The sequence below is a fragment of the Brassica oleracea genome, chromosome C6 (assembly GCF_000695525.1).
Source record: "Brassica oleracea var. oleracea cultivar TO1000 chromosome C6, BOL, whole genome shotgun sequence".
NCBI classification, from domain to species: domain Eukaryota; kingdom Viridiplantae; phylum Streptophyta; class Magnoliopsida; order Brassicales; family Brassicaceae; genus Brassica; species Brassica oleracea.
Genome location: NC_027753.1, coordinates 38,473,885 through 38,487,892, shown reverse-complemented (window position 1 = coordinate 38,487,892; position 14,008 = coordinate 38,473,885). Strand labels below are relative to the sequence as shown.

At 38.5% G+C, this 14,008-nt stretch overlaps 4 protein-coding genes across 6 annotated transcripts; 1 reads left to right on the top strand and 3 right to left on the bottom strand.

Moving 5' to 3' along the window:
- Positions 1–963: 963 nt before the first annotated feature.
- Positions 964–4,697, bottom strand: LOC106296261. Of its 3 annotated transcripts, none has more exons than XM_013732359.1 (4): positions 3,175–4,697; positions 2,505–2,674; positions 2,210–2,433; positions 964–1,838 (listed from the first exon to the last, which is right to left on the bottom strand). In XM_013732359.1, exons 1-4 carry the CDS (start codon positions 4,541–4,543, stop codon positions 1,109–1,111), a joined length of 2,493 nt encoding a protein of 830 aa, XP_013587813.1. In that variant the 5' UTR covers positions 4,544–4,697; the 3' UTR covers positions 964–1,108. The 3 variants fall into 3 exon arrangements, with proteins under 3 accessions (XP_013587813.1, XP_013587812.1, XP_013587814.1); XM_013732358.1 differs by having other exon boundaries at positions 965–1,838; positions 2,505–2,704; XM_013732360.1 differs by having other exon boundaries at positions 965–1,838; positions 2,505–2,578.
- A 2,027-nt stretch (positions 4,698–6,724) lies between these two features.
- On the bottom strand, positions 6,725–9,256 carry LOC106300129 (L-ascorbate peroxidase T, chloroplastic). Its single transcript, XM_013736209.1, has 11 exons — positions 8,773–9,256; positions 8,577–8,697; positions 8,396–8,496; positions 8,227–8,314; positions 8,050–8,117; positions 7,885–7,971; positions 7,742–7,816; positions 7,523–7,600; positions 7,324–7,428; positions 7,136–7,204; positions 6,725–7,041 (listed from the first exon to the last, which is right to left on the bottom strand). Exons 1-11 carry the CDS (start codon positions 9,115–9,117, stop codon positions 6,862–6,864), a joined length of 1,317 nt encoding a protein of 438 aa, XP_013591663.1. The 5' UTR covers positions 9,118–9,256; the 3' UTR covers positions 6,725–6,861.
- Positions 9,257–9,950: 694 nt separating this feature from the next.
- Positions 9,951–12,089, top strand: LOC106300128 (aspartic proteinase Asp1). The gene is made up of 6 exons (XM_013736208.1): positions 9,951–10,313; positions 10,453–10,570; positions 10,653–11,456; positions 11,532–11,604; positions 11,700–11,787; positions 11,879–12,089. The coding sequence occupies exons 1-6, from the start codon at positions 10,135–10,137 to the stop codon at positions 12,000–12,002; spliced, it is 1,386 nt and encodes a 461-aa protein (XP_013591662.1). The 5' UTR covers positions 9,951–10,134; the 3' UTR covers positions 12,003–12,089.
- A 241-nt stretch (positions 12,090–12,330) lies between these two features.
- LOC106300132 lies at positions 12,331–13,490 on the bottom strand. The gene has a single exon (XM_013736212.1). It carries the CDS (start codon positions 13,270–13,272, stop codon positions 12,577–12,579), a length of 696 nt encoding a protein of 231 aa, XP_013591666.1. The 5' UTR covers positions 13,273–13,490; the 3' UTR covers positions 12,331–12,576.
- Positions 13,491–14,008: the final 518 nt, after the last annotated feature.

Here is a 14,008-nt window from a genome sequence, read left to right as displayed (position 1 = left end):
TATATATTAGTCATTTATGGTAATTCCGTAGGTTTGATTTAAGGAAAGAAAATAACATATCATATCATTATATCATATAGTTTGACCAACTTATGTATCTAACAACATATAAAAATCGAATGTGGACCTACTTATTTTTCAATTGAATGTAATTGACTACCTAATTGAGTACCACCTATGCATTGGAGCCTATTTTAATTAATACAAAATTGAGGTTACATCTTTTCAAATGTTTCTCAATTAATATATAGGGGATTTTCATTTGATAAAATGCTCCCTAGACAAAAAGTAACTTTCAAAATATTTGTATTTTATATGGTTTATGACAAAATAAAAATGATTACAAAAATTATATAAGTAAAAACTCTTATTTAATTAATTATTTAGATTAATATATATATCGTTTTTAATTAAAATATAAACCATATAAAATACAATATTTTAGTTTCAAATTTTATTTTGAACAATTTTTTTTGATAGAAGTTTTGAACGATCATTGACAACTTGTTTTTTTTTAAATTATAAATTACCAAAACTATTAATCCCACAATGAAAATTTTGTTATTAGTAATTTAATTTTTATATATATAAGAGATACAAATGATAAAAAAAAACTATATGAGTAGAAATCATTCAATAGACATTAATATTAAAAATATACTAAAATATATTATCTATGTTAGTATCATTTAAATTTAATTACATATCATTTCAAATATAAAAAAAATATTTTTTGGATTAATAAAATTGATTTATATGTTCGCACCAATTTAATTATATATTTAATAGTTACTGACTTTTAATTATTTAATATATATTTATTATTTCGTAATATGTAAAAATATTTAATACATAAAATAATTTTTATATATAATGTTGAATCCGCTTAGTAGTATAAGATGGTATAAAACTCAATATTTTATCCAATTTTTTTTTTAACAAAACAGATAGAACTAACCTTTATGTAATGAACGAAGTAACACGTAGACAATAAACTAAAATATACGGGGTCCAATACTTCTCAAATCTGTTTTTTTTTCTCTTGAATGAGGAACCTATATCTAATTTTCAAGTAACAAAACTTCAAAACGTTGCAAAAGGTCTCTACTCAAGAAGTCTGAGGATGTTGAAGCCTAACAATTCCATGAGCTTTCACAACCTCTACGTTGAATTTTCTCAACGCATCAAAAACAGGAGCCAATCCACCTTTCAACGTACTACTACTCGAAGACGCCACCTTCACAGTGTTTTCTTTACGTTTACCTCTCTCCTCCGCCAGCTTCTTCCTCATCGAATCCAAATCCACTCTCAGATCATCCAAAACCGACACTCCACTCTCCGACCGACCTTTCGAAACAACACTCCTCTTATCAGACTCCGCATGGTCCCGAACCTCCATCTCTAATGCTCTGACCCTCTGCTCTTCTTCCTCCTGCTTCTCCCACAGCTCGTGCAAGCTCGAAGCAAACCCTTGCATTGCGTTGCTCACCTTCTCTCCGGATACTCTCCCCATCGCTTCTTGCCAGTCTTTGCAAATGGTAAAGATTGGCGGTGCACCGATCTGGCTAGGTGAGAAAGGAGCGTAACCGTCCTCTGTCACCTCTGGCTCGTAGTGGAGACACTTCGAGAGCCATCGGTTTAGAGAGTGAACGTATTTTTTCTGTGTGTTAACCCATTCGTTGAAGCTGCTGCACCAGTCTCTTAGCTCCGTCTCGAGATCAAGAAATGCTTCCGAGCTAGAGACGGTGTTGGCCTTTACGGACTGAACCTTGGTTTCCATGATGGCTTGGAACTGTTTCTGGTGGCACTTCAGCATTGATCTCCACATTCTTATCAACCTTCAAAGCACAAATATAAGTTTTATTTTTGTTTTGTTTCTTGCAGTTTACTCTGTGTATAGGTATGTGTGGAAAGATCAGTGTCGGCTTAGATAAGGTGACAAGCGGTTCGACCACCCGGGTCTAATCCGTTAGCTTCATAGATAAGGGTTCGATTTTTTAAAAAATACATGTATTTTTTATATTTAAAATAAGAAAAATGGTCCAAATTATTTAATATGAAAGTATTTTTATTTTATCGTAGTTTATTTTTAAAAAATAATTTTGAAGAAAAAAATACTTATCAGATTTTTTTTCGTAAAATATTAGTTTGGAGACTTAATTTTTTTCTTTTTGCCCCATGGTCCATAACACTAGGAAAGATGACTTACCCATGAATAAGCTGTGTGAGCTGTGGCTGCAACTCTTCATCTCTAAGTTTATGGATCCTTCTTGAAATGGAATCAACTGATCTTATAGAGATATCTATTTTCATCAGAAGCTTCCTGATGTATGCTCGAGTGGCCTCGATCTTGGTAGCTTCTGCTCCATGAGAGTCCATTTTCTTCAGTGACTTGCACTTCTCTTCATAGATGGAACGCAGCTTTTCTTCTCCCTGCCATCAGAACCACAATTGTCAGGAGATGCAAGAATCTAAAAAGAGCAAATATGAAAGCATTGTAGTACCTTGACTTCTTTGTAGAGTTTCTTCTCCCACGCATAGAGCTTCTCCAAGGTTGATGAGAGGTTTCCAGTGAAGCCTACATTAACATCTTGCTCATTATATGCTTTTGCCATTTGCACTGTCCTAGATGTTAGTCGTATTGATAGTTCTGGCTTAGAGCGTTTGGACGGTGCTACAAGATACATGATCCTAGATAAGATAACTGAAACATAAAACATTTGGTCACAGTCCAGCAAACTCTAGCACTCCGAAGAAAAACCCAATATTCTAAAAATCGGTTTAATCAGTTAAACCGTACTAAATCGATTAAAATTAACATAAGTTGGTCTAATTCGACTAAATTGGTGTAAATCGGTTAAATCAAATGACAAATGTCAGTATAAGTCCACAAATTCTGATTTTTTTTTTGTATATTTAATTTTTATAATTCATGAAAATAATTTTATAATTAAATTTACAAATTAAATATCTAATATAATATATAATAAATTTTTAACGCCTAGTCTCCACCTACACTCCGAATAATACACCTAATCGCTAAGCTTATATAAAACTCCTAGTTACGGTGTAATGATTTTTCTACAAAACCTATGAAAAATGCATGATCATGCCTTATTCTGAATCTTGAGTCAAAAGGAAACAAGCAAGCATGTATAGTTAAGACAATGTTACCTTTAAAACCACCCTTGTCTTTATGCTGATAAGGCAACTTGCTGACCTCAAGCAGCATAGCAACCTCCTTCCCACACGAAGAAGCAATCTCAAACTCACTCTTAATCTCCTCCACAACTTCCTTAATCTCCCTAGTTCCACGAATCGACAAACTCGAAAAGCTACTTATCTTAGAAGAAGACTCAACATCAAAAGAAGAAGAAGAAGTACTCGCTTCCTCCTCCAACTCCAAGCTCACTCCTTTCTTGTTCCCATAGCTCTCCGTCTCCATAATCGTCTCCTGTCCACTCGAACTGTTACTGCTCTTAACGTAGTGAAAGTCAGACTCCACGTCGCTACCTGAAAACGTGGAGACGGTCTCTGAATCAGTGGCTACTTCTTCCGGCAAAGGCACAGTTTCTTTCACCTTCTTCAAAGGTGTTCTCTTGGGACGTTGTCTGTACACTTGCTTGATCACTTCGTGGTCTGAGACTTCTTCTAGCTCAGGGATCCCTTCTCTCTCTCTGACCTCCTTAGAGTCAGGGCTGCTCGAGATCGACGCCAAGTAGCTCGGAGCTGCACGGGAACGTGCGTTTCCGTAATCGTACGTGTCGAAAACGTTCAGGAAGTCCCACGTGGAGGCTCTAGGCGGCGAGGGGAGAGCCGGTGGTGGCTTTGCGGGAGAAGGAGGAGGATAACCGGAGAAATTAGGATTATGGAGATAACCGGAACCGGTTGGCCCAGGATTAATGAAATAACCGGGATCGGACGGCTCTACTCGGTGATTCTCCGGTTTGAAAACGAACGGTTGAGATGGTGTTGAAGATTTCTTCATGAAATACATTCCTCGATTCGGGTTTGGATTGAATCCCCATCCTCCAACCGGATACGGGTACGGATAACCCGGTGGAGCATAGCCTGTTGGATAACCGGGTGGAGGATAGCCGGTTGGATAACCGGGGGGAATAATTGTTTGTTTTGACCGGTTTAGGTCCGGTTCAGGAGTGGTATCGATTTGGATATGATCATCATCTTCTAAACCGGATTCAGATCCGGAAGAGAGATTCAAATGCGAACCGTCTCCATCTTCTTCTTCGATAACCGAATGAGAAATCGACGTGGAAGAGATCGAGCCTTTGCGCTTCTTCGGCTTCCCTTCGTCGGAGGGAAGCGTGAGAACGGCCGAGGAAGAAGCCGAGGAGCTGACGACGCTCTCCTCGTCAACGAAACGCTGGATAGCTTCACCGACGTCGCGGAGAGACTGGAGGTAAACGAGGTGAGCTACGGCGAGAGCGGTGCGGTGATGCGACGCCGTTTTGATCAGCTCTTTGCGTTCTCTGCAGAGAATCACAAGCTGTTGCTCATCAATCTTGGATCCTCCGCAACCCATGGTAACAACTTTCTTAAGAACTCTGTTACAAGTCTCATTCTCTTTTCAGACCGATTGTTTTCGGACACGAAGCTACCATGTCCTCAAAAAGTTGTCGGAACAGAGCTAGTTTTTTTTTTTTTTTAAATGTTGTCGTGTTATAAATAACAGAGGAGAAAGGTGATGCATGAGTAACAGCGAAACAAAACAGAACAATCCATGGATGGCTGCTGGTGATGACTTATTATACGTAACGTGAATACACGAAGGAGACTGACAACAAGGGGAAAAATAAAAACAAAAAGAAAAGTCGTCGTGTTGCTATTAATTATTGTAACTTTACTAGATTTAATGGATAGAGATGTGCGATGAAAGCTCGGCGAATATTTATTGCAGAATTAAATTGGGGAAGGAGAAAGTGGGAGCAACGAGGAATGGTTAAAAAGGACTCAAATGTTTTTTTATTTCTTCTCTGGAAATTTTTAGTTCGCCGGGAGAGAGTGACAATCAAAAGTAGAAGACGACGTGTAAGTATTTTCTTCTCTTATTTTATTTTCTTTTTTTAACTCTTTTTAATGTGTGTTTTGCTATTATTTCTATCTTTGTGTAGACAGCGTGATATAGCGGTGTACAGTTTGTACATAATACATCCAAAAGTGTAGATAAAAGCTTTACTGTTTTATTACCCATAGACAAAATAGATTTCATCATTTGGATTAAGTATAAAATTAGGAAAGGACTATAAAAATGGATTATAGGTTACCAAATAATACAGAAGTAAATAAATTGTAGATTATGGGATCTAATCTTTATTTTTCTTTTTAAATTGGTCCATTCTCCATGTTTTAATGTTGTAGAAAATCCCAGTTAATTTTCTGTTGAGTCAAAAATATTAAACGAGTACAGCTTTAAAAATTAATGTATTAAATAAATAGAATAATTAGCTGAAATATCAAATTAAGTAAAAATCTGAATAATAAAAAGCTTATCAAAATTAGTTGAGATATTTTTATAAGCAATAAAACCAATTTCATTTTAAGAAGTCAGGACTCTTTTTGTCTTTATGTAAGTGTTTACAATAGTCACACTGTAAACTGGTGAATATAGTCTTCAAATCCAAATCACATATAGATGAATGTTCACTTTCACTACATACGGTTCATTATTTGAATACTGTAACAATAATGCATGTATATTTTGAATACTGTCACGATGATGCATATATCATGCCACATTGAGACTTGGGTGATAAATAAAAGTAGGCCATGTGAGTCCAAATCCAGATCACATGCACCTTTCTTGTCCCAACCCCAACCCCAAATTACAACCAAACTAATAGCATGGGGATTTTTCGTTTTTATCCTCAAAAATAATGTTCTCACTTAAACTTACATGATTGCCCACTTGCTTTCGCTTTAATTAGTCCATAATCAGTGGCAAAACACAATAATGATTGTGTTGTTTAGCAATGAGTTGTTTTAACTCATTCACTTCACTCAAAATGCCACGTTTCTCGATCTATTCGGATCTCTTTTGAACTCTTATACTATATGATGCGTATTTACAAGTTTCTAAAGAAAATTGAACATTACATAATAGACAGACACATGGTTATCTTATTTATCTATCTATATACAACTGATCATGTTCCTTTTCAGTTTCACAAATCTCTTAACAGTTATAGCTGTCTTTTGTTGTAAATGCTGAAAAATAATGCATTATTTTTGTCGTTGTGAGCCGTTTTAAACTGGTGAGACAGAGTGTAATAAGTTTGGTCGTGGGTGTGTCTAATCTGATGCTACAACACCAATTTGCATATCATATATACCAAAGAAATAAAAGAAGAAAGTTTCAAAGAGGATGATAAGAAAAATGGGAATGAGTCTAACCAAACCGCACCGACTAGTCGTAAGCTTATTGCGTCATTAAGAGGTAGGAACATCGTTGTCCATACCAACCAATTCAAATGCATATACACCTTTCTAGATTCATAATTTAATATTTGAATAAATTCCATTTAGTTGTAAACTTTGATTTTTCCCAACAAGTAAAGTATCAATGAAATTGATTGAGCATAACTACGCACGTCCATGTCGCACGTGGTTTTTTTAAAAAAACTTGAAAAGTTCCTCTTAAGATTATTTCTTAGAAAAACAAAACAATAATCTTCCTTGCTTGTAGAAACAAGCACAATGGTTAGCCTAATCAAAGAGAGCTATGCTTTGTAGTTTTGTCTCTAGTCTCTCACCATATTATTACAATGATGTGCTTGTTTACAAAGAATATTTGAAGATGACATAGTTATGTATATATGTAAAATTAAAAACAATGTTCACAATTTAGAAACCAGAGTAATCAGAGGAGTTGTTATTACCCAAGAAAGTGAACAAGAGGACCAAAACGCTGATGGCAATTATGATGTTGAGGAAGTAGTTAGTGGGCAATGGCTTATCTGGACTTCCTCCAATAGCTTCATACTCTGCTCTTATCTTCTTCTTCATCGAATCCGAAAGCTCTTTCTGCATTATTTTTGAAAAAGCAAGAACCATTAACTTAAAATGTATATATATATACAGATTAAGCTACAATACACACAAAGTAGTGAGAACAAACCTTTTGAGTGGAATATTTAGCAGCTACGAACTTCTCTCCTTGTGCAGGGCCATTGTCAATGATAATGCCCTGATAAAAGTTCAGTAGTAACACACTTTAGCAGTTTGGGACTATGCATGGTTCATAATGGTAACACACAAAGTAGCTTCACGTTATCTCTTTTTTTTTTTTTTTGTGTATGGACATACCTCAGGAGGATCAAACTTTGCACCAAGATTGCTGAGCTTAGCATGAGCTTCAGCGTAGTCCTTGAAGAATGCAGCTGGATCTCCAGCATATTTCTCTGCATAGTTCTGTAAAAGCAAAAGAGATTATTTAGAAGAAGAAGAAAAAAAACATTTTATCTTTGAAGTAACAAAGAAATGATTCTGATGCATCTTAGTAAACCTTGAATGAAGGATCTTCAAATAGTGCTGCGTCAGTGGGCAAAACAAGAAGATCTTCGTCTCTCTTTTCTTTGATATCCTGGATAAGTCATACAACTTAGTCAGTGCTCAAGGAACTGAAGGTCTTAGAATCAATGTTCGAGAAATCGCTAGACAGTGGTTAGGCAGCCGATTTTTAGAACACTGCTTAGAATCTAAAAGTTAGATTAATAAGACAGACCTTGAAGTAGGAATTGTCAAACTTGAGCCATTTCACTGTCCATGACTGTCCTCCTGGTTCTCCAGGTCCAGCTTTCTGCAACATACTATAGCCATTCAACAAAGAAGGGAGCTAGATATTAGTAAATATCTATGAACTAATACCGTGTACTTTGTCTCAGGTTTGCCCCAGCCGCTACGGTCTGGTCTGGATCGGCCTAGGGTGTGCGCACCAGATAAAGCAACTATCTCCTGCTTGAAGAAAAAACTTAACTTTCAGAAAAAATGAGAATAAACATGAACAAAAAAAAAGAAACAAACAAAGCAAACCTTATCATTTAGTCCCATTCTGTAGAAGACTTCTCTCAAATGATCCGCTGGTGAAGGTGGTCCAGCATCTACACCATTACACATTCATTTTCAAACTCTGATTCAAATAACAAAAGCTGAAGCAACAAAACTCTTTGAAGCCATGTAACAGACAATGGGGAAAAGATTTAAGTTAACCAGGGAGTCTTCCTTCTTCTGGACACTGCTCAGGCGCCGAGACATCAACTCTCCCATACTTCATGGGTATTTCAGGACCACCAGCCTCCTGAAGTTATATCACTAAAAGTAGTTAAAGAACCAACATAGATAGTCAGTCTCCTACCTACTAGACCAAACCCAAGATTACCTCTACAGCAGTGGCACTAGCTAACTGGAACAAGTCGGCGAAAGAGATGTTAGAGTACTTTTCTTTTATAGGTTCAATGAGCTTTAACGCATTAACGAGACCTGTAAAATATCAAAAAGGTACAACTATTATAAAGGGACAAGACCACAAGTCTTTATTAAGACAACAAAAAACAAGTTACCAGCGTTTGCAGCGTGTTTAAGCTCAGGCTCGAACCTAAGACTTCCGTTAGCCCCACCTCTCTGTGGCCACTCCTCTATGTTCTTGTTGTACGTTCCAGCATCGTGCCATCCCAACCTAACCTGCAAAACAAAACACAAACTCAATATATTCATGTCCTAAAACATTATATCAGAAGAAGAGAAGGGATACTTAACGAGAATGGGATGGCAGAACTTTGTACGGAGGAGGACTTTGATGTCTTCTTTAGCGCTTTTCAGCTGAGCTGCGTCAGAGGCAGCAGCACGTGTGGGAGAAACCACCGTGTTACTAGAGCCTCTGTTCGGATGTTTTCTCTGAACGAGGGATGGGGAATGGGGGAAGAGAGAGGAGGAGGAGGAGGAGGAGGAGGAGGAGGCGAGGCTTCGGAGAGAAGAAAAGGAAACGAGAGAGGGAGAAGATGGGGAGGAGGAAGAGGATGAAACGGCGGCGGGGGGAAGAGAGACTCGGGTGGTGGAGGAGGAGCAGAGTGAGTGAGATGCGGCGGAGAGAGATAGAGCCATTATTGTCACGTACGGTGGCGAAACGGTGGGAGGAGAGAAGTGAGTTGGAGATGTGTCGGAAAGTTAGAGGATGCTTTGCTACTTGGATGTGTTTGAAGTCACTCACTCAACTCTTAACTGGATAATAATCATATCTCTTATCATTTAACTTTACAAGTGAAACCCACGCGCCTAATTTTACTTGCTACTACAAATATAGCTGATTATGCTTCTTCTTAATTTAGAATTATCTAAATTTAGAGAAACCATACCTGATTATTGTTTTTGTAGTCTAGAAAAGTGGAATTTCTTTACTTTACCGGGATTTATTATTTTATTATAAATTATAAAAATTATTATAATAATAAGTTTACAACCAATAATTTTATTTGGTTACAAAAAGTATACATTCTATTTCACGTATTAAACTTTTTTACAAAAAATATTCATATGAAAATTCTGTTTAATATTTATAAAATATTTCTTATTTGATATAATTTTTTTTATTATTCTATATTAATTAATAATAATAATTATTTTTATATTATAATAGAAATATTAATGAATTATTAATCAAATAAAATTTTCTATATTACTAGTATTCATTCATCATGTATAACATTTTATGTTGTAGTGGAATAAAATTATTCAAAAAAAAAGAGGGACAAAATAGAAATAAGAGTACAGTATGGGCCGAGCATATTGGGCCTTTTATATCTTTTTTATCAGTCATGGTTCCGCGAGTGATCGATCGATCTTACACACCGCATGTGACCGATGCGCGTTGACGTTTTTCTGCAAGAAGTAAACTCCAATTTTCTCAATCAATCTATCTAATCTCTACTGGAACTCAAAGCAAAAACCTCTCTTTCAACTTGCAACTTGCAACTTGCAACTTGCGAGCAGTTAAAAGTGAGATACTCTCTCTCTATATATATATAAACAAGAGTAGCAGCAGCAGTAGCAGAAAGTGTCAAAACTTTTTCTCCTCCGAAAAGGAAACCTTCCTTGGGATCTGGAGAAAAAGTAATCATCACGATGAATCCCAAAAGCCAGACAGTAAACATCTTTCCAGCTGTCTTCTTCTTCCTCCTCCTCTGTGCTCAACAACCTTCTCAAGCTACCAAAGACTCCTCCAAGGGACAGGTCAAGCTACAGAACCGCCGTCTCGGCTCCTCCGTCGTCTTCCCCGTCTCGGGCAACGTTCACCCTCTCGGGTAACTTTAAAGTTCACTTCTTTTCTTGTTTTGTCGGTTCTTTCTAGTGACCCATTTGTGAATTTGACTCAACGATCACACCTTTGGCACCAAATTTGATTTTGCATTTCAAGAACTCATCTTTTTTTTTTTCCTTCAGGTACTATTATGTGTTGCTCAACATAGGGAACCCACCTAAGCTCTTTGACTTGGACATTGACACTGGCAGTGACCTCACTTGGGTTCAGTGCGATGCTCCCTGCAACGGTTGCACAAAGGTTATACCTTTTTTGACTTTGCGACATAACAAAGGAATGGTCTTTTTAGCATCTTTTACATATCTATCTCTTGTCTTTGCAGCCACGTGATAGTCAGTACAAGCCTAATCACAACACTTTACCCTGCTCCCACCTCCTTTGTTCTGGCCTAGACCTTCCTCAGAGCAAACCTTGTGACGACCCTGAGGACCAGTGTGACTACGAGATTGGCTACTCAGACCACGCTTCCTCCGTTGGCGTTCTCGTCTCTGACGAGTTCCCTCTCAGGCTCGAGAACGGCTCCACTATGCATCCCCACTTGACCTTCGGATGCGGGTACGATCAGCAGAGCCCTGGCCCACACCCTCCACCTCCAACAGCCGGGATCCTCGGCCTCGGCCGTGGCAAAGTAAGCATCTCCTCGCAGCTCAGCTCCTTGGGTGTAACCAAGAACGTGATCGTGCATTGCTTGAGCCGTGACGGTAAAGGCGGCTTTCTCTCTATCGGAGACGAGCTTGTTCCTTCCTATGGTGTCACATGGACTTCGCTGGCTCTCAAGCCGCCTAGTAAAAACTACAAGACGGGACCAGCGGAGATTCTCTTTGACGACAAGGCCACTGGTGTCAAAGGCGTTAGCTTCGTTTTCGATAGTGGGAGCTCCTACACTTACTTCAACGCCGAGGCGTACCAAGCGGTTCTTGAGCTTGTGAGAAAGGACTTGAAGGGGAAGGCTTTGAAGGATAGTAAGGAAGATAAGAGCTTACCGGTGTGTTGGAAAGACAAAAGGGCTTTGAAGTCGGTGCATGATGTGAAGAAATACTTCAGGACGATTAGTTTACGGTTTGGTGGGAGTCAGAAGAACGGTCAGGTGTTTCAGATTCCTCCAGAGTCTTATCTCATCATCACTGTGAGTTTACCTATATATGCTGACGATACAGGACCTTGTGCAGTGTCTGAGACTTGAGAGAGTTTGTTTATTCAGGAAAAGGGAAACGTGTGTTTGGGGATTCTAAACGGAACTGAGATTGGGCTTGAGAACTACAACATCATTGGGGGTTAGTAAAAGAGATAAACCAAGTTTAATTGTTTATTACTTTTGACAACAAATGTCTTATGGCTATGTGTGTGTGTGTGTGTGTGTGTGTGATAGACATATCTTTTCAAGGGATAATGGTGATCTACGACAATGAGAAGCAGAGGATCGGATGGATCCCTTCAGACTGTGACAAGCTTCCCAGGTTCTGAACCTTCTTGTTCGCCTCTCTTTCTTGTTGTTGCTTCCATCAAATCTATAATACAGTTCATTCTTTCTGCCTTTTGTGTAAACAGTGTGGGTCAAGACAATGGAGGAGACTTGTCTGAGGAGGAGGCTTATCCGAGAGGCTTTGGTTTGATAGGAGATCTCTTCTCAGGAACTGATGCTTCTAAGTACAGGAAAGATGGAGAGCTTTGACACCAGAGAAGAAGAGTCTTTACTAGTAGTGAAATAAGGATGTTTTGTTAAGCTGTTTTCATAGAAACAAGGGATTTTTTTGAGTATATATATATATATATATATATATACTAATACCCCTTGTGTATGTCAGAAGTAATCAATATACTAGAAAAAGTTTAAAATATGATCTTCATGGCTCTTCTATATTTCTGTTCTATACCTTCTCTCACTCTCTTTATGCATCTCTTTATCAAGTGTTCTGAAAACTATGGCACTTTCGTTGCAAGTTTATAGAGAGCCCTTTACTTTTTTAAAAAAATTCAATCAAGCCCTATACATTTTAAATTAACTATTAGAACCATTTTAAAAGACATTTTATAAGGAAAACTTGATTTCACTTCCACAGTTTACAATCTTTTTTCCCACGCTCAAAACTTCAAAAATATTACAGAGATAAAAAAAACTCTATTGGCATTAGATATAGGAACCAAGAACATTACATTCTAGCCCAAACATTTACTGATTTGGGCGATACAGGCTTGGAATCGGATGGCTAAAAGAGCCCATCTCGGCCCATTTCATTAAAATGGGCTTAAAAGAGCCCAAACCCGACCCATTCAGCTTCGCTGGCGAGTCGCGGCGAGAACCGGAGCGAAGAGAACGACGACTTCGGCGAGTCCCATCTCGGAGAAACCGATCTCCGGCTAGAAGCGGTCCACGGCGACATCGTCTCCATATCGGAGCAGTAGTCCCTGTCCAGCCTCGACCCGGTTTTTCTCCGACCACCGGTCTTGCTCTTCCTCAGCCTAAACTTCGGCGTCGGGAAACACCCGAGCCCGGCGAAAGCAAAGTCGGGTCTGGGCGCGGACTCGGATCCGGGTCTGACCCGGTCATGGCGGTTGAGCTGCCACCGCTCGGAGAAAGCGCGCGGGGTCGAACGGAAAGAAGGCGCCGGAGAGTAGAGTCCGGACTGAGACGGCGGCGGCGGTTTGAGCTTCGACGGAGTTGGAAATGAAGGGGCGAGAGGAGATAGAGAGCGGCTCTTGGAGCTGGAGATGAAAGAAGACGACGGCGGAGATAGCGCCGGCGGGAGAAGCGGCTGGGAGTGAGACAACGGTTTTAACCGGAGAGGAGAGAGTTTCTTGGGTGGCTGAAGAAGAGGAGCGTTTCCGGTTCCGGTTCCGGGTTGAGAAACTCGGGTCTTCGGTACACCGGGTCGGACCTCCCAGCTGAAAGGTACAGTTCCTGGTCTCTTGAAAGAATCATCAACGGCAGCAACAATAGCCATACTGGGTTTTGGTTTATGCTCACAAGAAGAGATATGAAAACAAAACCAAAGAGATAGATAAAGAGAGAGAGATGACTTGTGACTTTGGATTAAGAATTGAGTTTAATGTCTTTATATTAGGACAAAACATGAGATAGGATAGGAGAGAGAATGAGAGATGAGAGGCGAGATTAGAGGAGGTGGGTGGCGGGAGAGATTAGAGAAGTTTATCTGTGTTATTTGACTTGGTTTCTATTTGTCCCCACCATTAAACTTAACCTTTTCAATTATACAATAGTCACCATATAATATAATATTCAACATTTTTTGTTATAACTATATAATATTCAAAATTTCAAACTTGAATTGAGATTAAATTATATTACCCACACAAAAACCTGGAGGAAAAATGCTTCTTTCAATCTAGGCCATGAGACATGAGAAATGCTTGTTTTATTCTGTTTTTGGTATATAGCACACAGTATTTTAACTTTTAGCAATCAGTTTTATTCAGTTTTGGTATATAGCACACAGTATTTAACTTTTAGCTGATAACACATCATAAGCTTGTGATGATACATGTTATGTATAATAACAGGTCGACAGAATAAAGAGGCTACAAAGATTTCACATATAAGTGCTCTAATATAGTTACAGCACGCGGTCTTTCATGATTTAGACGTGAAAGGGGAAAATTGAAACCAGACCAAAAAAATAAAACTGTTGGTAATTCAAACTTTGAAATGATCAAATGTCA